The sequence below is a fragment of the Dipteris shenzhenensis genome, chromosome 20 (assembly GCF_047967505.1).
Source record: "Dipteris shenzhenensis isolate YYH24624 ecotype China chromosome 20, Dip_SZ_1.0, whole genome shotgun sequence".
Lineage (NCBI taxonomy): Eukaryota > Viridiplantae > Streptophyta > Polypodiopsida > Gleicheniales > Dipteridaceae > Dipteris > Dipteris shenzhenensis.
In genome coordinates this window covers 1,134,841-1,161,393 of record NC_141615.1, presented here as the reverse complement: position 1 = coordinate 1,161,393, position 26,553 = coordinate 1,134,841, and the positions used below count along the sequence as shown (strand labels likewise).

The window sequence follows — 26,553 nt, the reverse complement described above, 5'->3', positions numbered from 1 at the left end:
TGGGTGACCGACCCAATCCAGCCAAAACGGTCGACTGGGGATCGGTAATAGGCCATCGACCATACGATAGAACCGGTGCATAAAACAGAGCAACTAACCTACAGACTCCGTTCCCATCCGGGATCATATGAAAAATCAAAAGGCACGAGGCAAGAGGCAAATGAAAAATCAAAGGTAAGGGCAAGAGGAAATGAAGGGCAATTCTTAAAGGACGAGGGCAATAGGATAATTCGGAGGGTAAAAGGGCAAGAGGAGAAGAAAGTGTAAGAAAATAATACGTCTATGCTCAATAGATAACAGGATCTCGTACGCAAGAGAGAAAACAAGATAGTATGGAGAATCAAAAATTTGATTACTGTAGAACTGATACAATAGATGGCGCTGCCTCGCAACCGTGCACTCCTGTTAAAGAAGCTTCAATGGCATGCTGGAAACAGTAGAAGACGGAGGCTGGATGCTAAGGAATCAAGGTTGCTGTGGCCAGTGATGAAATGGGCTTCATGGGCTTGCTCTTATATAGCCACCAGTCGTAGTCGGTTAGGCTCAATTGGGTGACCGACCCAGTCCGCCCAAAACGATCGACTGGGGGTCGGTCCTGAAATAGGCCACCGACCATACGATAGAACCGGTGCGCAAAAATAGAGAAACTGACCTATGGTTTCCGTTCGGCCCAGAGCCATCCAGGATCATCTGAGGCTCCAAACGGGCCCCACAACCCGAGAGTGGGCTACCCCGGGAAATGCTCCATCTACCCTCAGTGCGGTCAGTCAAGGGATGCCTTCCTGCACTTGCATGTAGCCTAGTTGGCGGTGTGCCAACTCTATCTGAAGTCGTCCAGCCATCAGGCCACACATGGCCCCCATCTGGTGTCCAACCAGGACGTCCAATCAGGACCTACCGGATAACCGAGCTACTCAAATGCCTTCTCCTCATATGGGGGGGCTTACAAGTAGAGTTAGCTGGTTCCCGCGTAGTTACACGAGAGTGGAGCATTGATATCTAACAGGAAGGGCAAGAGGGTCGGCCCACATATACTATTCGATTTGAAGGGTGGGCTGTAACAACAAGTGACACATATAATGCATCATTACTTGGCCAGCACTACAGCGTTTTATGAAACTCTAAAATCCTACGAAGCCATGTGGCATATTCTAAGCCATTAGATCAACTGGCCTATTATTAGCTACTTTCAATATACTTAGCAGCTGGCCAAGCATTCTAGTTTAACCTGTAATGTTGTAAGTCGCTATGCGTCGTTTTACAACTTTAAAAAAGCAATCTTGCTATTGATACTCATGATGACTTTGTTTTAAAATTGTTAAATGTGCATCGTTCAACAATACTCTTTTGTATTTTTTTAAAACTTGACATTAGTCGGTGACATTTTGAGCCCTATTTGTAGTAGTGCAATTTCCCCTCTTATTAATGTCCGTTTGTTGTCTCCCATGCGTGATGGATTCTCTCCCCGCTTCTTAATGGACCCCGCTCATTGGATCACTCCCTCCCCCCTTTAGGTTAATTCCCTCTCACCCTTCCCTCAATGGTCCCCCTACACTCGCATTGTATTAATTGCTTCCTTTTTACCCCTGATTCTTGATATCCCAAACTAGGAGATTGCATTTTTGTATCACATAGGGGACATAATCAACTATTCATTTGTTAGGAGGGCAAAATTTACGCTAAGGCTTAACATGCTAAAGAGATGACAAACATAACTAAACCCTACTAAATCCTCGCATTTTTGTCAAGAGAGTGGCTGGCAATGGAAAATGAACGGTAATTTAAAGGCACATTACTTACTTTAATTAAGCTTCCTTTATTACAAGCCCATATGGAACGTATATGATGATGGATGTTTTGAGGATATTATAAAAAGGTTTTGATGCATTTCGTGCATGTACTTTCAACTTGATTTTGTGCAATGAGTGTACCACTTGGACTTGGTCACTTGTTGGTGGTGCAAGGAGCAGACAACCTATGACTATTGGGCATAATTGCATGTGTTGTTTAGTGCATACTCATGCTTGGCCAATTGGTGTTTAGCATGCATGGACATGCAAGTGGACCTTAACTAATGATTTTCTACTTTGTTATTCCACTCAGACAACTTACCACATCTTAAGGTAGGGATGGCTTATATAGCATGCACCAATAATAACAACTCCATGGAACAACTTCAGTGGAGGTGGGAGATTGTCCAAGTTAGAGGGCAGCCACATGTATGTACTAGTAGCAATAGCTCCATGGAACAACTATGAGATAGGCCGTGTGTTCACATGGCAAGGAGCTAGGGTCGTGCAATAGAGGTGGGAAAACCACTTTTGAGATGGCTGATGGTAGCAAAATTGGGTAGAGAACAGAAGAGGTTGCCACATCCACCCATAGAGTGAATTTGCGTAGGCAAAGTATTTGGGCCCATGGTTTCAAGTCCTTAGGGTAATGACTTCGGGATGAAATTCTGCAAAAGAAAGATGGTGAGCGGTGGGAACCATGAGCCAATGTCTTTTGGAGGATTCTCAACCACAATCATTTCTTGGACGTCGGGAGGAGCAATAGAGCTGTCAAGTTTTTCCAATTTGACCACTAGCATTTCTCCATCTCAGCATTCCATCGTTTTTTTGACTTGAATAAGGACGTGAGGAAGTCTTCTCGGATGGGCAGCGATGTCCAGGCATGTGATGGTGGTGACTGTCGAGTGTGTGGATGTGAAGGTCAGTAAATGAAGTAGGCAAGATCCTAGGTGGATGTTAATGTCTGATTGACTGGGGACGGTGAGGCGACAGGGACACAGGTGTGCATGGGGGGGGGGGGGGGGGTGAGATCCGAGATATCGAAGGGGTCCGATGGGAATAAAAATGGTCCAATGGGGATTGAATTGAAATGAAAAATGAATAAAATAAAATACAAGATAGGAACCTGTTCGCTAAAGGGCGTATCATAATCCATCAGCATCATCTTCTTCAACGTGAACTTGAGTGACTCTTTAAGCTTGCAAGCTCTCTCGGCGATATGGCTATGGCTGTGCCTTCCATTGAGCATTGCATCCCCCGCACCTCTTTCTTGCCTCCCTCTTTCTCCTCCCCTTATCCTGCAGCTCCTTTCATCAGACTCCTCCCTGCTCGCTTGCTCGCATCCCGTCGCCCCCTGACCCGGAACTCGTCGCTCCCTAGCATTGACGCGCAATTTTTTTCCGCCAAGGATTTGGACTCATCGTTCCGACCCTTCAGAGCGACTAGCAAAGCTTTTAAAGATGCGTCTGGGAAATTCAAAGTGAGTAATGAGCTCGACTGGATGTAGTTCAGCGTCCAAAGACGCACTTCAAATTGTGGAAGGATGAATTTTCCCCTCTCCAACTGAACTTGGCATTTCAAAAAGCGCGAAAAAGACTGTTTTACTTCAGCCATGAGAAGCCACAGGCAAAAGACATGCACAGCGTTTCATCTGGTTCTAAACTGCCCGTAACCACGGATAGCTTAATTTGTTTGCAGGTCTTCGGAAGTGAAACCTCCAGTAAAACAAAGTGTAAAGCATTGGATTCCGAAGGTGACAGCCGCAGTGCTGTATTAGAATTCTGGGATACTGCAACTGAGCAGCTCTCAGCATCGGCAACATTCGCATTTCTCCTACTTCAGTTGCCCCAAATCATTCTTAATTACCAGAACCTGACCACGGGCAACAGCGCTGCGCTCTCTGCAGTTCCATGGACGGTCTGTAATCACCTATGTTCACTGTTCCAATTACTAAATTTATCGTAAGAATAGACTTACTCGCATGTTGGAAAGAGAAGATATATAGTTGGCGCGGCTGAATTTCGATGCAGTAAGGTGGTGAAAATGCGCATACGATCTTTGTTGACTCACAAACAAGAGAGGTGGTTCGGAGTTTCGTAGAAACTCGAACGGGTTTAGGGGGTGCCATTTACATATCAAGTGCTCAAGAACGCCGTGCATGGATTTTGATGAAAGACAAGCTTCAAACATGAATAAGAGTATGCATTGCCCGGAGAAACGGGGGTTTTGGTGGGAGAGAGAGAGAGAGAGAGAGAGAGATGCATGGGTTATGATGAGAGTTAACCTTTTAAAATGAACAAGAGCATGGAGAGAGAGAGAGAGAGAGAGATTCCGGATCAAGTTAATTTTTTACGTCATAAATTCGAACATATGAAAGTGAGTTAAGTGAATTGCATATAACAGCAGGATGTTATGAGTTTGATTTTAAATATAGTTATCGAGTGCGTTCTTATTTCTTCCTGAATAACGCAATGGCCTTGAGGATGTGTAGTTCCTTCTTTGTGGATAGCTGTCTGTCGATGGGTCACATGTCCAATCGATGGAAAAGGTCTATCCAACTATCTGCTTCATCTCGTCCACCCAACGTGAATTTCACCATGCTATGAAATATCTGCATGTGATCACTTGCAATTTCAAATTGTATTTATTGTTTTTAACTTAAAGGATCTGCCTTAGATATGGACCTGTGTTAATGGAGTTGTAAACTGTTTTGAATCTCCCCAAGGGTGAAAGGATTTCTTGAGGAAATTCTAAGCAAGCATGCAACGGGGTATGAGTAAGCTCGTCCACCCAACGTGAATTTCACCATGCTATGAAATATCTGCATGTGATCACTCGCAATTTCAAATTGTATTTATTGTTTCAAACTTAAAGGATCTGCCTTAGATATGGATCTGTGTTAATGGAGTTGTAAACTGTTTTGAATCTCCCCAAGGGTGAAAGGATTTCTTGAGGAAATGCTAAGCAAGCATGCAACGGGGTATGAGTAAGCTCGTCCACCCAACGTGAATTTCACCATGCTATGAAATATCTGACTCGCAATTTCAAATTGTATTTATTGTTTCAAACGTAAAGGATCTGCCTTAGATATGGACCTGTGTTAATGGAGTTGTAAACTGTTTTGAATCTCCCCAAGGGTGAAAGGATTTCTTGAGGAAATGCTAAGCAAGCATGCAACGGGGTATGAGTAAAATTAAAATGTTTGAAATAGAACATAAAGGGGCTGAATCCTTTTTTACATGTACAGTAATGATGATAATGATCCAGGGGCTGAGTGCTAGAGATGGATGGAATTCACATGAGTAGTTTAGAGATATTGCTTATAAAGATTCCTCCTATGTGGCGGGAGTGATGTTTCACCATTCCCTACTACAAGGTTTGTCCATTGTATGTACATCTTGCTGTGCGTGATGACTCCGGCATCATGGATTCATCTGAAAATACATTTCTTCTATAGTTGCAGAGGCATTAAGGTTTTGCTTTGTGATTCTTGTCCAACTTGCAGTCTGCCGTTGGCATGACAATTCTGTCTAATTTGGGGGTTGTATTGCTTCATCAGCCACATTTTCTGTGCCCTTTCACGCAGAACCATTTGTTTGTTTGGGAGAGAATAAATCATTATCATTCTGCCACATGTGCAGGAACATTCATTGTCTGAAACATAGTCTGTCTACCTTTTCTATGCTATTTCGCTCAGAATAGTTGTGACAAAAACTCGGTACACAGACAGTTGAAGCCTTTTGAACAAGCCCCTTTGTTTTTTGAGCAGCCATTTGCTGCCCTATTTAATTAATGCAACCATATGCGTGTTTTTTTCTGCTTCATAAGGAGCCCCTCCTATTGAATAGGCCATTGCAATTTTATGACGTGTTCCCTGGAGTACAAGGTAGAGTAATGCTCATGTTTGCTCTCTTTCAATTCATTAAGAACCAAATCCCTTGTTGAGTTGTGACAAAAATATGTTGTTGTCTCTGTAATCCTTTCCAAGCCTCTCATGGACTAAATGATCTGGTTTCAAATTTAACCCATGAGCAAGAGCAACAAAGAAAGGGAATACTTTCATTCAATAATAGGTGGGAGATTGCATGGATAAAACCAATTTGATAAGGATTAGGCTGCTGCTTATTAAAATTTAGAACAAGGAGCCCCTAGAAATTTTGAGCATCCAACCGCAGAGATAAGCACTGTAGTGGTCTTGAAGTTTGCAAATGATGGTAAAACATGGCATGCACTGCCATCTCAGCCCTATAAATTTGTGAAACACAAATGAAGTCAAATGAAAGCTATCTGAAAAGGTTGTTCAGCCATTAAATCAAAGGTATATTACAAAATCTTGAGAAAAATGCTTGAATGCAATGATATTGTAAGTGCTTTGATGTAGGCAATTAATTCTTTGAGCATGCTATTTGTAACACTTGCCAAATTTACACCATATAGGGTTGTCCTTAATCCATTGAAGCTTCTAGGCTACTTACTGAGCATGAGAGTGGCCAACTAATTGCTGTCACCTTCTAACCTACAACGGCCAGTTGATTTGTTAAAACTCTGGCTTTGACCAGATGCAGGGCACCTTCCTCCATCTTTAGGTGAATAGCTGATTTTGAAGCATCACAATGTGAGCCTCATTTTGCACTTTTGCACAAGTCTCACAGAATTGTCCTGGACTTGATGCAATCGCCGCTAACTGAATGTCTGGGAGCATTGAATGGCTCATGAGATCCCGTGCCTTGTGAATGGGAGTGATGGTGGGAAACCAGTGTAGACTGCCTTGTTAAAAAAGCTTTTCCAAGATGGGGGCCAGGGTACATAGTCCATATGCAATGTATGCAGTACTACATAGCCCCTCATGAGCTTTGGCTCGGCCATTATGTAGCTTCAGAGTTGCATGCTGACATCATGGGTGGTGAACAGTGCACATGAGATAGCTGCGAGAGGTCAGGCGGTAGTGGGCGGGGAATGTTGTACAGCGTGCTTGCTAAGGGTGCCAAATTTTGGTTTGTAATGAAGGGGAAAAAGAGACCAAGTTAGAGGCCCTTTAGGGGGAAAATGTGGAGGGACTATATAAGTCTCCATCCACCCCCTACTATGTACTTTTTGATGTGACATCTAATCCTATCTACTCTCCCTTCCTCCTTCCTGCCTATGCTCACTCACTCTCTCTCTGTCTCTTCCCTACTCCCTCTCCATCTCTCCCTCTCTTTCCTACCTCATTCTCTCTCTCCTACCCTTTCCTCTCCTTCTTCCCCTTTCTCTCTCTCTTCTGCTCGTTGCATGCTGACATCATGGGTGGTGAACAGTGCACATGAGATAGCTGCGAGAGGTCAGGCGATAGTGGGCGGGGAATGTTGTACAGCGTGCTTGCTAAGGGTGCCAAATTTTGGTTTGTAATGAAGGGGAAAAAGAGACCAAGTTAGAGGCCCTTTAGGGGGAAAATGTGGAGGGACTATATAAGTCTCCATCCACCCCCTACTATGTACTTTTTGATGTGACATCTAATCCTATCTACTCTCCCTTCCTCCTTCCTGCCTATGCCCACTCACTCTCTCTCTGTCTCTTCCCTACTCCCTCTCCATCTCTCCCTCTCTTTCCTACCTCATTCTCTCTCTCCTACCCTTTCCTCTCCTTCTTCCCCTTTCTCTCTCTCTTCTGCTCCTCTACCCCCCTTTCTCCAAATCTGTCCCTACCCCTTCACTACAGCCCCTTCCTAGGGCCGTGTGTCGGAACTAGCTTCAACATCAGGTTGTGAACGCCAAATCCTGCCCAGCCAACGTAAATCTGTCAACGCTCCTATCAATGCCAAATCCTACCGTACGATGCACATGATTGCTGGCAGAGCATGGAGCATTTGCTGGCTTTAACGAATCCCAGTTCCAACGAAGCATTTGGAGCATTTGCTGGCTGCAACGACTCCCAACTCCAAGCATCGTCAAAACTGCTGGCTTTTCAATTGGTAAATCCTGAGGGCTGTGGCACCAAATTCCAAGTGCTGAAGGCATCACTTAGCGTGCGACATGCAGACCTCGTGTGCTAGAGCCGTGTGCATCCCGAAGTGTGCCATCAACCGTGCGACGTGCAGACCCATGTGCTAGAGCCGTGCGCCATCAACGAGACCAAGAGCTCGTCCGTCAAATCGTCGAGACGCCGTCCCCTTGTCACCCTCCCGCGCCTGTGCGCCGCCCTAATCGACGCCGTCACCACTTCGCGGTTTTTTTTTTTCTTTCCTACAAACCTTAACCTACAAGGTTTGCTACCTAGGTTAGACTAACAAGGGTTGGGTTAGTTTGGTTAGGTTTGGTTAGGTCTAGCTAGTTTTGTGGGTTGAGTTACTTTGTTTAGGTTTAGTTAGTTTGGTTGGGTTTAGTTCAGTTAGTTGGCTAGGTTAGGTTAGTGCTAACTAGGGTTAAATGGTCTAGTTAGATTACCTTAGGTCAATGTCCTAATTGTCTTACCAATCATAGGTTAGGAGTCCTAACTATCTTAGGTGACTTAGGAACGCCCCCCCCCCCCCAAAAAAAAAAGAAAGAAAAGAAGAAGAAGAGGGTAAACAGTTCACTTTCAACCTCTTTTTAGGGGCCTTTAGAGCCCGTTTGGAGCCATTTTGGCTTCGTTTCGAAGCTTCTTCAACGACCTTTCTTCTGAGCCTCTCCATCGACATTTTCGTGTTTTCCACACACTATCTCAGGGGCTCATTACAACAGGGTTTTTGTTATCCATTTCTCCTTGCCTACATTCGAGCTCTCTCTCTAGGGCCAATCACCATGGCACCAAAGCGTGTTCCTCGTGATATATCGCATGACTCCGATGAGGCTGCTCAGTATGAGCAAGTGCTTGCCACAGTGGTTGCATCCACTGGTGGTGCAAAGGTTCCTCCCACTCAGCCTTTCTCTCCCGCATCTCGGGAAGTGCAAGCAGCACAGACGCAGTTTCTGGATGCCCTTTCCTCTATTTCCGCCAGATAGGACAGGAATTCAGCCAGCAGCTTACCACAGCCATGGCTACGCAGGATATGGCTCTTGTCCAGATGGGACAACAGATTGGTCAGCATATCACATCTGCCATTGCTATGCAGGATAAGGGTAAGCAGCCCGCACCCCAGCAAGGGGACCATTCAGACAGTCAGGATGTTTTGTCTGCTCCACGCAGGGGTTTTATGGCAGATGCCCGTCGTGCCTATGAGCATCAGTCTTTTGGACCATTGCACGTACCCCAGCTTGGGGATTATCTGGACATAGATGATGTATTTTATGTGCCACAGAGCACCTTCTTGCAGGATGTCAGGCCATCTTTTGGCTCTCAGCTTTCTGCATCTATGTAGACTGAGCTGTCTCTTTTGGGGTGACCTGTTGGTGTGCATCCGGCTAGTGCTCCTTTCATCGCCAGCGAGTATGCCTGGGGTTGGCTTGGGTTTATATGGCAGCCCACACCCCTGGGAGAGAGGTCAGTCCTCTTCTCAGCCCTTTGGTATGCCATCATTTCGGAGAGATGCATTTGGCAGAGAGACCCAGCCCAGAGTTCATGCACCTATCCCTCCGCCAGCGAGCACATATAGCCAAACGCAACCAGTGCATCAGATGGCAGCAGCTTCTATGTAGCAGGGGGTTGGTGGTGGGTATCAAGCCACTTTTGATGACATGTTGGCAAATTCTTTGCGTTCATACAAGGCCCTACCTGAGGCCATCAAACTTGAGATGCCCTTCTCCGATTATGTGAACCTCAAGCGTGATGATGCCCGCACTTCTGGAGGTTACACACACAAGAACTATGCAGCCAATGATATGAAGGACAAACTCACAGTGCATAAGTTTAAAGGGGACACTCGCACTCCCAATGAGTTGGAGGAGTGGCTCATAGTTGGAAGACTATTTTCGCTTCTACCCCAAGTCTGAGGAGGAGCGCATCACTTTTGCAGGTATGCATATGCAGGACTATGCCCACACATGGTGGCGATACATGAGGGATTCGCCTCAGAAACCAACCACTTGGAGGGGTTTCAAAGAATTGATGGTCACTACATTTGTATCTCCACTTGTATTGGATCAATACTTGGCTGAATTTTATGCCTTGTCACAGACCGGTACGGTCCAAGAGTACTTGCAATGCTTTTGGAGGCTTTCCGTGTTTGTGCTGGACGTATCTGAAAAGGGAAAGCTGCTGCGTTTCATCCATGGGTTAAGTTCTTCTCTTGCTGTAGATGTGAAGGCACAATTGAGAGGGCAGTTCAGCTTGTAGAAGTAATTATGCTGGCAAGCACAGAAATGCCATGGGCAGCTCGCATGCTATGGGGTATGACATTGAGTTGAAGCCTAAGTTTGCTGAGTGGACTGACAAGAAATCTGCAGCAGTACCATTTCCTCGCTTTCCTACTGTCTCGGGTAGTAAGATGCCGTATGCCAGGCCTTACAAGTATCCTGATGCCAAGCTTGGAGGCAAGCCTACTGCTGGAAATGAGCAGACTGAGATAAAACAGCATACACGGGCAATAATGGACAGCAAAAAGAAGGCCAACTTATGTTTTAAATGTGGCGAGAAATGGACTCCTGAGCACAAGAATGTGTGCAAGATGCGCAACAATGGTACTGCCAAGCTCAGCATGATCATAAGATGACGAGGATTTGTTTGATGCCCCAGGTTCTTTGGATACGTCTCAGGATGAGATGGCAAATACACATGATGCAGATGAGGCTCCTGGAGCCACAAAAGGCACTGACTTTCCTTTTGATCCTGGTGGTGCTACTGTGCAGGACACTCATGCTTCGCATTTGTATGAGATTCTACCCATTGGTGGCATGAGAGGCCGTAGGCCAACACTCTTTCTGTGGAGCATCAGGGTGCGATACCTTTTTATGCATGTGAAGATGCAAGTGGTAATGCTCCTGTGAACGAGGATGAGGTTTATTGGGATGCCTAGCCAACACTTTATATTATTTCCATGCATGCCCTGATGGGTGCTAAAAGTGCTGATACTATCAGATTAACGGGGATGATTAATGGCAGGATTGTGCATGTGTTGGTGGACAGCAGTAGCACCCACAATTTTGTTAACTGCAAGACCTTACAAAGGGTGGGACTAATTGGATTTCTAGGTCTTGCTTCCTTCTACAGGCGCTTTATTCGCAAGTTTGCTAAGAGGGCAGCCCCTCTCACAGACCTTTTGAAGATGGATGCTTTTATGTGGTCTACAGATGCACAACGCAGCTTTGAAGACCTGAAATTCGCCCTCACTCATTCTCTTGTGCTGGTATGCTTTGATTTGGCAAAGGATTAGGGGCTGTGCTGGGGTAATTGCTTTTGAAAGCAGGAAATTGGATGCCAAGGAACTAGATTATCATGTGTATGATCAGGAAATGTTGGCTATCCTCCATGCTTTCAAAAAATGGCACCACTACCTGTACGGTAGCAAAATTAAGGTTAAGACAGATCATAGGACACTCAGATATTTTCTTACGCAGCCCAACTTGTCAATGAAGCAGAAGAGGTGGCTGGCTAAGGTTCAGTCTTATGATTTCAACATCGAGTACAGGAAAGGGAAAGAAAAAGTGATTGCAGATGCCTTATCCCGTATGTGGGCTTGCAGTTTGTCTGCCATTTCTACCATCTACCAGGAGTAGATTTATGGTATTCAGGAAGATTACATGTAGGATTCTAAGGCAGCTTCCGTATTTGTGAGTTATAGAGGCCATCGAGCCAGGGGCATGCTGAATTTAAGCTGCATAATGGGCTGTTGTGGTGCAAGGACAGAATTTATTTGGTGCCAGATTCAAAGTGCCGACTGCTGGTGTTACAGGAAATGCACTCATCTCCTATGGCAGGACATGCGGGTATTACTAAGACATATGAAAAGGTCAAACAGAGCTTTATATGGGATGGCTTGTGACGGGATGTAGTTTTATTTGCCAGTGAATGTTTGCCCTGCTAGCAAAACAAAGTGGACAGCCGGCTACCCGCGGGTCTGTTGCAGCCATTACCTATTCCAGAAGGCAAATGGACTCACATCGCTATGGATTTCATCACAGGGTTGCCTTCCACAGAGCGGGGATGGGATACATTTTTGTGGTGGTTGACAGAATGACAAAGCAGGCCCATTTCATACCCACTAAAACCCGTTATTCAGCATCACAAGTTGCTGGGCAGTTCATCGAGCATGTTTTTAAGCATCATGGTTTCCCTTGGGAGATTGTCAGCGATAGAGATGCAAAATTTATGGGTCACTTTTGGCAGGAATTATTTACAGGAGTGGGTACTTCTCTTACACCTAGCACTGCTTACCATCCTGAGACGGATGGACAGTTAGAAAGGGTGAACAAATGGCTGGAGGAGTATTTGAGGCATTTCTGTCATGACACACAAAAGTCCTGGGATAAGTGGTTGGCGCTTGCTGAATTTTGTTACAACAGTACCAAGCACATCTCTATTGGCATGAGAGCCCGTTCGAGGCTATGTATGGATGCACAGTGGGTATGCCATCTTTAGTTGCAGACATGGCTGTGAAAAATCAGCAAGCAAGAAATGACTTGGAGAGTATGGATGCCCTTTTTTGAAGAAGGGGATTATGTGCACTTACGCCTCCATAAGAACCGTTATGCTGTGTTGAAGGGTAACACCAACACGAAGCTTGTTCACAGGTATTACGGTCTCTACAGGATTATCCGCAAAGTTGGCGAGGTGGCGTATGAGTTTGGAGCCACCCAGGACCTCCAGGATTCATAATGTTTTCCATGTATCCTTGTTGAAGCCACATGTCAGATAGCATGTCCAAGTCCTTCCTAAGCTACCACCTATGGATGAGGAGGGCCACATACTCTATGTTCCGGAGCGCATCATGGGTTTCAGGGATCACGTACTCCGAAACAAAGTTTACATCGAGTATCTTATTAGAATTCATGGTAGCCAGAGAGCATTGTCTAGGACAACCCCTATCTCCTACCAGGCTGATCATTATTTGCTGTTTGCTGCACCTATTTAACAGTCCGCATATGAAATTTTGAGGGCAAAATTCTATGGGATGGGATGGCTGTAAATGAAGGGGAAAAAGAGGCCAAGTTAGAGGCCCTTTAGAGGGAAAATATGGAGGGACTATATCAGTCTCCATCCACCCCCTACTATGTACTTTTTGATGTGACATCTAATCTTATCTACTGTCCCTTCTCCTTCCTGCCTATGCTCACTCACTCTCTCTCTCTCTCTCTCTTCCCTACTCCCTCTCCATCTCTCCCTCTCTTTCCTACCTCATTCTCTCTCTCCTACCCTTTCCTCTCCTTCTTCCCCTTTCTCTCTCTCTCTTCTGCTCCTCTATCCCCCTTTCTCCAAATCTGTCCCTACCCCTTCACTACAATGTCTATGAGATGAGAGGGGGCTGGTCGCTCAAGCAACTTTTTCCAAAAGTCCTTGGAGATTTTCTAAACAGGATGTTCAGTAACTCCTCATCAAGGCGAATGAATACCTGCTTCTTTTAGGAAATATAAATATTTCTAATAGGGATGCTTTGAACTTAACGAGGAATATCTGATGTGGGATTGAAGGCTTATTGCGGATGATCCATGAAAGCAAGGGAACTTTAATCCTCAATCTTTCTCTGATAGATATGGTCGCAAACAAGGGCTACCACTAGGCAAACCAAAGAGTCAAAGAGAAGATTCTTTGTCTGGGGATCTTGCAAATGAGAGTGGAAGCACTGTCGTTCGAGTCTAGCAAGTGGGCGTATCCCCTACTCAGCCAGGCCTACAATGTTGGTTGCATTGTGAAGATGGGGCCGGAGAAGAGAACCCCCAAGTATGTATAGGATGCAACCACCTTCACACCGGTAATCCATCTAGTGTGAAATGCTCTGCCTAGGATGTATGACCTTGGTTTCACCAAGGTTGACCTTCAAGTCATGTTCTCATAGAAAGTATGAAGTGCATCCAAGTGTCGCTAGAGCCCCTTTGCTGAGGAGGAGAGTAGGACCACGTCATTTGCATATAGGAGAATCTAGAGTAGAGATCCGGCTAAGTGTTAGGAAACTCTTGTACACAGGCGCAACAAGTCTCATAGGGATGTGTGTCTGTTCGTGGTGTTTTTCAGATTGAGACTTTCAATAATGGTTGCTGTCTTTTGCTGTTAGTTCTCTCATTTTCTTTTTTTTCAGCTCTATTCATGTGAGTTAGTATTGCATGCAATTGAATCTAAGTTTGCCAACAATTGGTATGGGAGCAGAGGTCTCAGAGGACTTTCAATATAGGTTGCTGTCTTTTGCTGTCAGTTCTCTCATTTTCTTTTCTATCGGTTCTATTCACATGAGTTAGTATTGCATGCAATTGAATCTAAGTTTACCAACAATTGGTATCGGAGTAGAGGTCTTAGAGGGCTTGTGAGAGAATCTGAACGATTCCACAATCTGTGAGCGGCGTGAGAGTCAATTTGTCATTGGGAGTGGATCAAAGGGTCTGAGTGTACACAATTTCTCTGTGTGAGGATTGCATAAGGAGCAGCTGTAAGAATGATGAAGATGCTTTCGGGAGGTTCGTGAGATAATCACGTGGCGCAGCACTGAAGCATCCCGTGGGGGTCATACTCTAAACGTGAGAAAGCTCACACGAAGCAAAGAGGGCGAGGTTTCGTCGATAGTCTCATGCAAAGACTCCTTTTTGCAGAGGGTCTCCAAGATTCGAGGTTGTCAAGGCTCCTAGTTCTCTCAGAAGGCCATGTAGTAGCACACGTAGAAGAAAGACCCTCCTTTTCGACGTAGTTGCTGAAGTGTGTGGGCAGATCCTTCATCAATAATAAAGATGGACGCGTGGAAAAAATCTTTCAAGACTGCCTTGCTTGAGTCATGAGTGGTAAGGTTTGATGGATGCAATTTCCCCTCTTGGCAGCTATTTGTGCGTCTTTTATTTATGGAGAAAGGGCTGTGGGGGGTTGTGTCTGGAATAGAAGAAAACCTACCAATAATGAGGAGAGAAAGTAAGCCTAGGAGCTTAAAAATGAAAAAGCTGTAGGGCTTCTTGGACGTGCCTTAGGAGTAGATTTTCTCCATCATGTTGATATTTCTAAGATAGTTGCCCAAAACTGGAACATGTTTGGGTCAAGGGTGAAAAACTCCAAAATAATATTAAAGCAAGAGTTATACTCTTTGCAAATGGGAGAAGGTGAATCCTTAGCCTCTCACCTCAATAGGATGAGGGCGATTATGAAACAACTTGAAGACCTAAATGTTCAAGTGGAAAGTGATGATGCAAATGCAATTTTACAATTGAACCAGCTTTCACAGTTAAAGACAAGGGAAAAGGCAAGAAGAAAGATCTGGTTTGTGTTTACTGCAGCAGAGAAGCACACATAGAGAAATATTGCTATAATAGAGCATTTGATGTGAAGCAGCAAGATTCCAATAAGAAGGCCTGCATTGTGGAAGAGGAAGGACTAGGGGACACATTTGCATCCTTTGCACAAAGATAATTGACTTTGAGAAGGACAATGCTAAACTTTTTAAAAGACACAGTGTTTCAGCTAGTAGTAGGAGATGATTTTGCCATTGGTATGCTTTCCATGTTAGTGACAAATTTGGCTCGTAACCCCTTCTTGGTTTATGGGGGGTTTGTTAGCTTTGGCATTTGTGAGATGTGTGTGTGGTAAACCTCGAAGGGGTTGTGAAGAGTTCTAAGGTTTATGGAGGGAAAAAAGGCTAGCACCACCTGGCATGTGCTCATGCATCCTCCAACGTGGTAACTTCATCTCGGCTGGGTGTTCCTGAGGTGGTTCCTTTACCTGGCCCTTCCATGAATATTGGAGCATCGAGTGTCCATGGAGAGGGCAGCTATGACTTGTGAAGGTGGCACTGAGATAGGCGATTGGCTCATTGCTGCTGGCGATATTGTTTTGCCTCCTCACGACTACCTTTGGCTCTCCTATCGACACATTTATATTCAGATGTGTTCTGGATAGTCGGGGTGTGTGTGCATTGTATGGTCCGAGTATTTGGAGCTGTTGGGTACTTTTCTTGAGTCAGCCTTTGTGGCTAAGTGTTAGGAAACTCTTGTACACAGATGCAACAAGCCTGTGGGGATGCACATCTGTTAGTGGTGTTTTTTAGATTGAGAGCTTTCAGTAAAGGTTGCTTTCTATTGCTGTCAATTCTCTCATTTTCTTTTCTGTCGGTTCTATTCAAGTGAGTTAGTATTGCATGCAATTGAATCTAAGTTTGCCAACATGCTGATCATACCCCAACTCTTGCAAGAGTCTGATGAGTCAAGCTCTCGGCACTTTGTCAAAAGCGTTTGCGGAAGTCTACAAAGCTACAATAAACCCCTGTATCTATGCAATAGCCTTCTCAATGACACCTCTGAGTGTGAATATGTGATCCATGGTCTTGTGATATCTCGGGATGCCCGCCTGTCCCATGGCTCTTGAGTCCCTGAAGCTTGCAAACCGGCTAACCTTTGTGTTGAGCACTGATGCATAGATCTTGGTCATGACTTGTCCAATCACAATGGTCCTGTAGTTTTTCAGACTCCAGGGATCTCCCGCCTTGTGAATGGGAGTGATGGTGTTAAGGGTCTAGGCATGAGGTAAACTGGTGCAATTGCTTCATTAAAAAGCTTTGCTAAGATCGGGGCCACAAAGAGAGAGAGAGAGAGAGAGAGAGAGAGAGAGAGATGATATGACTGTATTAAAGTCCTCTTGAGGCTCTTCAAGATCTATGGGACTTGTGATTACTATCAACAAATAGTGATCTTTTACGTCCATTGAAAGAAAATACTATAGACTTGCTATATATTAGAACTTGTTGAGCCAGCTTGTGTGCTAGTCCAAGTACATTGTTGGGTTTTCCAAAATTTCTTTTAGATAACTTCCTAGCTTTTTAGATGATTGTTCTAATAGATTTTTAAGGTTGCCTTTGTTGTCGTCATATTTTTCTCTGATGTGTGCATAGGTTCGACATGTTAGGGGTACATGCTGCTCATTTTCGACATCCCTCGTGCACAACAGCATGCACACACGCACAGCTTGTGTTCATTTGAGAACTCAAAAGATGTTGCAATGAATACTATGCCTTACTCACTCTCACACAGTTGACTCACATTGGCGTGTAGGTTGTTGGCAGACGCACACTCACAGACAAATACACCTATCAAAGTCCATGAGTTGCAAATTGACCTGTGATAATATTATAGAGGAGACTAGAGGTTCTACGATCATTATATGAACCTAGTCTCTTTCTCTATTATATTCACCATAATAATAGAATACATAAGAAACCCTAATAGGGTTGTCCTAAGTCGGCCCCATAAGGGTTCAAAGAATGATGTCAACTCTAATCATGTACACATATATACATTGCACACTTTGCCCAATGATCTTGTGTAGTGATTCAGCATCCTGTTTCTGGGTTGGTACCTAGAAGTTTTTCTGGCGACAGTAATCCTGAATAATTTTGGGGAGGTGCTGTTCATCTCAGCCCCTAATTGCTGTGGCTTTCTCTTTGTCCATATCTTTGTTTTCGATCAGAAATGTGAATTTCATCAAATCACCTAAATGTGGATAACAGTGGGCATGGATTGCAGGAGAATGATAATAGGCTAACAGCAGGCAGGTTGTTATTCTGCTTTTTGTTTTCAAGGATAATGTGGATGAGTTTTAGCTTATCCAATAATTTGTTGGAGGGCCTGGTTAAGGGCCATGTGTTCTCCTGACGGGGATACTTAGTCATTAGGGCTGTACTTTTATTGAAGGATAGATGTCATAAATGCAAAATACTGAGCCATCTTCACATTCTCCAATGGCTGCTGCTTTTATGATATCTTTGTCTCTGCCGTGTTATATTAATGCCCTGGCAGATACTCAAATTACATTTCAAATGATAGTCCCTTGAATCTAGTTTAATGCTTTGTGGTATGCATGAGATACCTACTTTTTATGTAGTTGATAATTATCCGGCACATGTCACCCTGATGCACTAACTGTTTATGTTTGTCTGGACTGCAGGGTCTGCTCACAGGGCTGTTAGGGAACCTGTCTCTTCTCTCATATTTTGCCGGCAAGAAGGAGCGAGGTGCTACAGTTGTACAAGGTGTTGGTGTGTTATCAACGTTTATTGTATTGGTACAGTTGGCCATTGCAGGGGCAATGCCAGGACCTGTTTTCACAGCCACTGCAGTGGCTGTGGCGGTAGGCTTTGCTGTAAATTTTCTGAATTATAACAGCCTTCTGAGTGCTGGCGTCTGGAGAGCGTGGCAAGAAGTTATCACCATTGGTGGCGTTTCTGTTCTTCCACAGGTTTTATTTCTATGAAAAAATTCTATTAGATCATGAAGTCTGTAAAATTAATCTCTTCTGAAGATTTTAGAAGAGAGTCTCCTAACTCCCAATGGTATATTTGAAACTTTTAGTGTGATTTTATGGCTCTTTGACTAAATTTAGTAACCCTGGTCTTGGCCAACAAGGGTTTTTTTTGCTTCTCTCAAATTTCTTGCTTTTGATGATCTGGTTGGCACTTCTTCAGGTCATGTGGACAACATTTGAGCCCTACCTACCTTCAAGTGTGTTGCCAGGAACCATCTTTCTAGTTTTGGCAACTCTTCTGGTTATTTTGGTACGTGTATCAGATTCTTAAGTGATTGTGGCATTTGCTGATATCCATGTGCAAGTAGCATATTCCAGTGACTTGATAAAACCGAATAGATTACACAAAAGTGAGTTGGTTGCATGATTGTTGGCACTCACTTCGTGGAATGTGGAGTGATCTAATGGATAATGATGCTGTCTGCTTTTCATGTGATTGAAGACTTGCATTCCACAGAAGTATGTTTCTATTTTAAGCGATGGATTTTACAGATCACATAAGATATGTTTGAATGCTGTAAGTGTATGTTTGGGACTACATAGCATCCAGTGCATACTAAGTACCTCTCAAAAATTTTATTTGAAGGATAATGTCCAGCAATGCACAAAGCAACCAATAAATTGAAAAAAATATATCTATGCATTTAAAGGGTATTAGCATGCCTGAGAGGTAGCCTATAATGCTTAGTACTGACCTTATTTGATGATTCGATAGATCCCTTGGCAATAGGGTGCAGAGCACTCACGCACCTACATTGTGGCAGGATCCAGAGGTCCCACCTGATGCAGCTTTGAAAATGATTAATTTTTTTCAGATAAAGAAGCTTTGAGAAAATACAAATTTAGCAATCTGTGAGGTGCTCAAATGAAAACGTGCTAGCTGCCCTGCAGCCTGCTTCTCAGGGTCTCAGCAAACTGCCTAGAGTACCCCACGCCAACAGCCAGAGGGGAGAGGTATTTAACCAACAGATACCTCAATCCGTGAGAATATAAAATAAACCAACACAGAAATGCTCTGCCTTTCGGTGGATGTCCTAGAGTTCTCCGTGCCCTGCTCCCAGATGGCATACAAACTGTGGATGATATCATGCCGTGTGGCCGCTGGTCAGGTCTGCTGCCCCCCATAACCAGGCTGCACCGGGCTACCCGGATGTGCCAAGCTGTAATGGTGGAAATCATGTCCTAGATACTGTCCTCTGACAAGGGCTCTGGGTGCCATGGAGTTGGGGGGAAGGCCTCAAGCATATCCTGACTACTGATGGGCTCCCCGTTGATAAGATAGGCCAGTGAGACCTTCTTGATGGAAACAGCGTGCCTGCCATTTGTTAGCTAGACCACCATCCCCTCGATGACTACCCATAGCATGGCCAATATCGTAAGGGAGCCCAACTATGTCCTCTGGGTCGAGGGGCAGCTCCACTGGCAGTGTGATATCATCTCTAGGCTGATAGCAGGCCTTTGTGGCCCAACAGCTACCCCATAATAAGGCCCCATGGGCCTTTGCTGCCCCAGCCACATATACCAGTACTGCTGGCATGTACAGGGACGTGATGTGGCTGATCTGTCTCAATTAGATCCAGCCTTGACTGCTGCAGATCTTGCTGCCCGTGTGGCAGCTGACTGCCCAAGCAGTTATACGTTCTGCTTCATTGTCGTGTCACATTTGCACAAAATATGGTGCCACACAGGAACATGCTGTGGCCACTCTACATGTGTGGATCAATCATCCCTAGTACTCTTTTAGTTAGGGAAGGATCATGTCTGTCATACTACCTTGGCTCAGATGGCATTGTTACTATCAGAACTTGCCTAAAGGAAGGTAGGGAGTAGTCTCCTTAGCTAGCTAATACAACCTTCGTGGAAGAACCAACAAGATACAACATACTAGGGTGTGGCCAATAACACATTGTCCTCTACCAAAGTCTTGCCATCAAGGGAGGACTTGGCACTGCTCCAACATAGGAGCTTCTGTTGGCCACTGTCAAGAACTCAAGCACCTATTGTTGTGCCAAAATATTGTTTTCAAATTGTACCCGTTTAAACCCTTAGCATTCTCCATGTCACCAAAGAGGAGCTCAAAGATTTGTGTGTTAATGCAACATTAGTCAAGAATATGGTGAACACAGTCAAAGATGTAATAGGCAGTATCATTTCCTAGCTTTGAGAAATCGTGTCTGTGCAAGAAGCAGGAGTCAAGAAATAGTGAATGTCAGACCACTGCCAGCCATTGCCAGATGTTGCCATGTGAACCACGGAAGCGCCGAGTATGGGGGGGCCCACTCCCCGCCTCCTAGCCACACATGCCTTCTCCATGTCCAAAAAGAGCCGGCAGGACATTGGAGAGGGGTTCTATCACCACGTTATATCCAAGGAATGCTGCATTACATACTTGCCTATGGGATTCCTCCCCTATGTCCATGTGTCATCTGCGCACCAAGGGGCCTCAATACCCCTCCAATATCCACATTACCAAGGTGCCACGAGGGGGTTAGGACCACAACAAAGCCCATATTTCCAACACCCCCCCATGGGCCTAACACCGTCCAGGCACAAATCAACTCCCCACAAAGGCAAGCTAACCACCAGGGTGCAAGAGCCGCCACAATGCTGTTGTAAATGCGGCTGTCCACACAGAGGGCTGAGTCGTCACAATGCCGTCGTAAATGCGGTTGTCCACACATAGGGCCAAGTCACCACATAAATCAATTCACGTACTGTACTGCTGACAAATTCTGAGCTAGCACTGCAATCAAAGCACACACAGGCTGCCATTATCTCGAACCAACAACTACAAATCCTAGATCTGATAAATCAGACCCTAGGGGACAGATTCTTTGATGTTACAACCCAGACTGCGCTACACCTCGTGGGCCATCCCTAGTAATGGTTGAAGGCCGGCTACAGTGATCCTTGGCACCCAAACTCTCATCACTCAATCTCAAGTTTAGAAAAGGACTAAATAGAGATAAATAGGGGCAAATTCATAAATAGGAGGAAAATAAAAAAGAAACACATTCGGCTCGAAAAAATCCCATATTTGCACGTCTTGCCATCTCTCATGAGTGTGGAGTTGCCAGGGTTAGATCACAAAGCAGCCAGGTGCTGCCAACTCAACACAAACAGATGCATTGTAGTTCAGAGCATACATGAGAGTCGTTACATCTCCAATCCCTATGATAATCATATTGCTCCCTTTTGGACACCTTGTTCTACATATGTGTTGGAGTGTACAAAATCTAATGGAGCCGTGGCCCTAGGGTATGCTTACTAGTGCTTGAAAGCTGTGACACATGGACAATCGCCATGTGGGAAGCAATATGGCTGCTACATGACAAGCAACCACATGGGCTCAGTCACATGGGCTGTATGGTAGCTGAACACATTGTCCAGCATCAACGCCTTGATGAGCATGGATATGGATAGCACTAGTGGCAAACAAAGGCCATAGGTAGGCTATTGGAGAGGCCGGAAAAGGGTCAAGTATGAGGATTAGACTGATTGTTATAGAACAGTCCCAAATGCTGCGTGGCCTTCAAGTAACGGAAGACCTGCTTCACTGCTTGCCAATGCTGTGTGCTGGGCTTGTGCATGTGCTTGCTTAACTGGGAAACAACATACTGCAAATCAGGCTAGGTATGACATTAGTAAATAAGGCAGCCCACAGCTTGCTGATAAAGGGTGGTATCAAATGGGGCACTCCCATCTTTGGAGGAGAAACGGAAGCCAGGTTGTAATGGAGTAGAAGCTGGATTGCGTTTCTCAAATTGGAAGTGCTAATGGAGTAGAAGCTGGATTACGTTTCTCGAATTGGAAGTGCTACAGGAGTCCAATATATTAGCAAAGTGGATGCCCAAATAGTAGTGCAACGTGCCCATATCTGACATTGCAAATGATTTCTGCAAAGCTGCCTTGAATATCTACATGCCATCCATATAAAGATTTAAAATCAGAAATTCTGATTCACTCTTTCGGACATAAAGAGTGGCCTCTATAGGGATGTTTTGAAACCCAAGGCATAGCAAAAAAGAATGCCTCTTGGCATACCATGCCCGTGGTGCTTGCTTCAAACCATAGAGGCCTTTTTTCAGCCAGCATACCTGAGTTTTAGAACTTGCAGCCTCAAATCCTAGAGGCGGAGTGGCATAGACCTCTTCCAATAAATTTGCATGAAAGAAAGCGGTCTTAATGTCCAACTAATGGACCGCCCGGTGCTTGTGAGATGAACACACCAAACAGTCGTAATGCGTGAGGTGGGAGCGAATGTTTCCTCAAAGTCAAAGCCATGTTGTTGGGTATGGCCTTTTGTCGCATAACTCTTTTTGTACTGTCTAATGATAGCCTTCTCCTCATGAACTACTTGACCAATTGCCTGATTATCAAGTGGCTGCGAATCAAACTGAACATTGGCAAGAGGAGGAGGCTATGAACTGCTAGGCACATTTGGGGGCCTACCCTGCAAAGTGTTATTTGAAGGGTGGTATGGAATCAAATACATCAAAGGCTTCTACTGATGGCTGGCTTTTACAGTCTAGCCAAGGTAAAGCTGTATGCTCAGCAAAAACCACTGCATGTGCTAGGCTGAAACAACCTGTATCCTTGCTTTGTGAGCTGTAGCCAATGAAAATGCATTTGATGGCCTTATCGTCTTGCTTATGCCTCAGTTGAGAGAGTACATGTGCATATGCAAGAGATCCAAACACCCACATGAGAGCATGAGAGAAATTATAGGATTGTGGCCTATAATTATAGGATTGCTGGTATTGCGATAATTCTTTCTATCTTAAATGGTGCGTTGCCCTACGAGCTAGATTTAGATTTAGATTCTCGTTTGGGAGAGACTAAAATGAAATCGTTTAGACTTCACAAGCCGTTGTAGCTTGAATGAAGAGATTCGGACTACTTTTTGATTAGCCTTCTCCTTTAGTGCTAGCCTTCGTCATGGCTGAGTTTGCCCTTCACCTCCGGAGTGCCGATAGAAACTCAGTACGAAGACTTTGTATAAATGGATGCTCAAGTATGTGTGGGTGTGTGGATTTGTACGTGTGAGAGCATACTTTTATACTATGGTCTACACCCACTGTTGGGTGTTGATGACGTCAGTGGGGATGTCATAGTAGCTAGTCCCTACTATGTGTGATGGAGTTTATGGTTTTCAATCTTATGAGTGACTATCGTGAGATTGAAACTGCACTATGTTGTGTTTTTTGAGGATGAGTTTGGGAATGTTCCTGGATTCATCTAGGTATAGGATTGTGGCCTTGTCCGTGCTTCATAAGGGATCATGGTCTTTAATAATAGGATTGTGGCCTTGTCCGTGCTTCATAAGGGATCATGGTCTTTAATAATAGGATTGTGGCCTTGTCCGTGCTTCATAAGGGATCATGGTCTTTAATGCTCCACTGGGTGCTTGATTGAGCACATTGTTGGGGCATCTAAACAAAATATATTGGGCAAAAACTTTCCCTTAAGCATGCACCTACCCATTTCCGTAGATGTTCTATTTTCCCTCTCTACAAGGCCATTTGTTGCGGAGTATATATGGCAATGTGCACTGATGCACGATACCCTAAGTTGCTAAAAAATAAAAAAAAACTCCCAGGATAAGTATTCACCCCCCTGTTAGTACGGAGGGTCAAGAGTTATGCCCTACTCGCATTCTCTACTAAGGCAAGAAAATGCTTGAAGCAAGAGAAGACATCTGACTTGGATTTCATGGGATTCCAAGTAACCTGGTGAAGTTATCCACAAAAGTAGAATAGTACAAATCCAAGTAAACTTGGTGGAGTTATCCACAAAAGTAGAATAGTACAAGTGATACTGTTCGCATTGGCCCGCATACATCACTATGTACTAGGTGGGAACTTCTTGGATGAACCGATGGTCCCATCTTTTGGAAATGGGAAATGATGCATTTTTCCCCAATAAGAAGCCCTCATATACATGTTTTGTAACTGCATGCATGGGTGGGACATCTACCACTATGTGCTTTGGATGCATCTTCACCAGTATGTTAAAGTTTAGATGTCCCAATCTCATGCCATAAGTGACTATTGCAAATCATAGATTCAGCAATGGCATTAGTTTCTATAGCAGCCGTGTTTTTAGGTGATACAGGTCGTTGTCCAGTGTCCGAGTGAGTACATATACAATTATTGTGCTGGTTATCATACATAGCACAACGGTGACATTAAAAAAGAAGTATGAAGCGATGTGTGGAAATGGCTGAAATAGAAATCAGATTCTTCTTGATACCTGGAACATACAAAACTTCACAAGTGTCATTATGTCACCTGACATTGATGTGACTTGCACATGGCCAATCCTTTTCAAGGGAAAAGCTGCATTGTTTGTAGAAGTGGCAATGCCCCCGTGTGAAGCATCCCTCAAGGACTGAAATAGAGATTTGTAGGAGGTAATGTGCTTAGAAGCACCGCTGTCAAAATATTAAGTTGACTTAGAATCTGAAATTGATACGCGCGCCCAGGAAGTGTGGAGGTGGACCTTCGGGCTTCTTACCCGCGCAGCACCAGAGCTAGGAGTGATCACTTGGGGCGCGTTCTGTTGCTGCAGCACCGCACCTGGTCTTCATCACTTGTTCGAGGCATGCCAGCAGGACCCCACCTTCCTTATCACACAGGGGACGTGGGGGCCGCTCGAGGGTATCCCACAGCACCTAGCAGAGGCTGATACAGGAGTTCGGGAGAGGCAGCCAGTCTGGGAGATTATCAGCAGCATTACAGGATGGCACATCTGGACCTCGCGCTGCGCGCAGATCCTTGGTGGCACTTCCTTATCGACTGCCCAGATCATGGCGGAGATTTGGAGTGAGATTATTCATACCCTCAGAGGCCAGTGGGACCAGATTCAGGGAGACTCCCGGGCTGGTCAGGAGAAGCGGAGACGCTTCCTCCAGGCTTGGGACACACAGAGCCTCTTCTTTGAGCAGACTACGCAGGGCCTTCGGTGGCACTACTCACCACCCCGATGGCTGTTCATTCACACTCAGCATATCCCTCCGTGAGAGTATGATTTATTATGCTACCTTTTAGGGCTGCGTCCGGTTTGTGAACGCAGCCCGTCAGCTATAAGCTGACCTCTTGTATTTTGTTCTCGAAGTAATATAATTAGCACTGTTTTTTCGGAAAAAAAAAAAAAGAATCTGAAATTGATAAAGTTGAAGCATGCATCTTTGGATCGTAGTGGCAGGTGGCAACAAATGCGCACTCATCCTGAGCCAGGTTGAGTTAAATTGATAAAGTTGATGCATGCATCTTTGGATCGTAGTGGCAGGTCGCAACAAATGCGCACTCACCCTGAGCCAGGTTTGTTGCCTCATGAGAGTGATCATGGGCAGCAGGAGCATTTGTAACTGCAAGACCTTTCCGAAGCAATACGCTTTCGACATTTAGTCAGGGCTGGGCATACTTGTATAAATGGATGCTTAAGTATGTGTGGGTGTGTGGATTTGTATGTGTGAGAGCATACTTTTATACTATGGTCTACACCCATTCTTGGGCGTTGGGCACTGATGACGTCAGTGGGGATGTCGTAGTAGCTAGTCCCTGCTATGCGTGATGGAGTTTATGGTTTTCAATCTTATGAGTGACTATCGTGAGATTGAAACTGCACTATGTTGTGTTTGTAGAGAATGAGTTTGGGAATGTTCATGGATTCATCTAGGTATATGCTTCTGCCGTATTAGCGGACATGCAAATTTCACCTTGTGAAGTTTTTGTCCAAGTTGCGGCCTGCTGGTATTGTGATAATTCTTTCTATCTTAAATAATGCGTTGCCCTATCATCTAGATTTAGATTTAGATGCTCGTTTGGGAGAGACTAAAATGAAATCGTTTAGACTTCACAAGCAGTTGTAGCTTGAATGAAGAGATTTGGACTACTTTTTGATTAGCCTTCTCCTTTAGTGCTAGCCTTCGTCATGGCTGAGTTTGCCCTTCACCTCCGGAGTGCCGACAGAAACTCAGTACGAAGACTTTGTATAAATGGATGCTCAAGTATGTGTGGGTGTGTGGATTTGTATGTGTGAGAGCATACTTTTATACTATGGTCTACACCCACTGTTGGGCGCTGATGAGGTCAGTGGGGATGTCATAGTAGCTAGTCCCTGCTATGCGTGATGGAGTTTATGGTTTTCAATCTTATGAGTGACTATCGTGAGATTGAAATTGCACTATGTTGTGTTTTTAGAGGATGAGTTTGGGATGTTCCTAGATTCATCTAGGTATATGTCATGGCTGGGCTTCCTACAATAATTACAGCGCTTCTTCTTCTTCCCGTTAGCAAGAGAAGAAGAAGATGTAGTTCTAGGCGAAGGTTTGGGCTTGCTGTAATTTCACCCTTTTTCCTTTGCCCTTGTGATCGGTGGCAAAGGCCTGATCAGTATGAGTAGAAGCAGCCCTGTTTTGACGACTTTTCTCCTCCTGTAGGAGTAG

The 26,553-nt window shown here is 44.7% G+C and overlaps 1 protein-coding gene across 3 annotated transcripts in view; it reads left to right on the top strand.

Moving 5' to 3' along the window:
- Positions 1 to 2,945: 2,945 nt before the first annotated feature.
- The window catches only part of LOC147889106 (maltose excess protein 1-like, chloroplastic), a 48,051-nt gene continuing 24,443 nt past the window's right edge, over positions 2,946 to 26,553 (top strand). For all 3 annotated transcript variants that reach the window (XR_015542940.1, XR_015542939.1, XM_087391934.1), the window contains exons 1-4: positions 2,946 to 3,270; positions 3,489 to 3,707; positions 17,748 to 18,038; positions 18,265 to 18,354. Coding sequence is in view for 1 of the 3 variants with exons in the window: in XM_087391934.1 (XP_087248060.1) it covers positions 3,010 to 3,270; positions 3,489 to 3,707; positions 17,748 to 18,038; positions 18,265 to 18,354 (861 nt within the window). In the remaining 2 variants the exon portion in view is untranslated. The remainder of the gene's footprint in view (positions 3,271 to 3,488; positions 3,708 to 17,747; positions 18,039 to 18,264; positions 18,355 to 26,553) is intronic.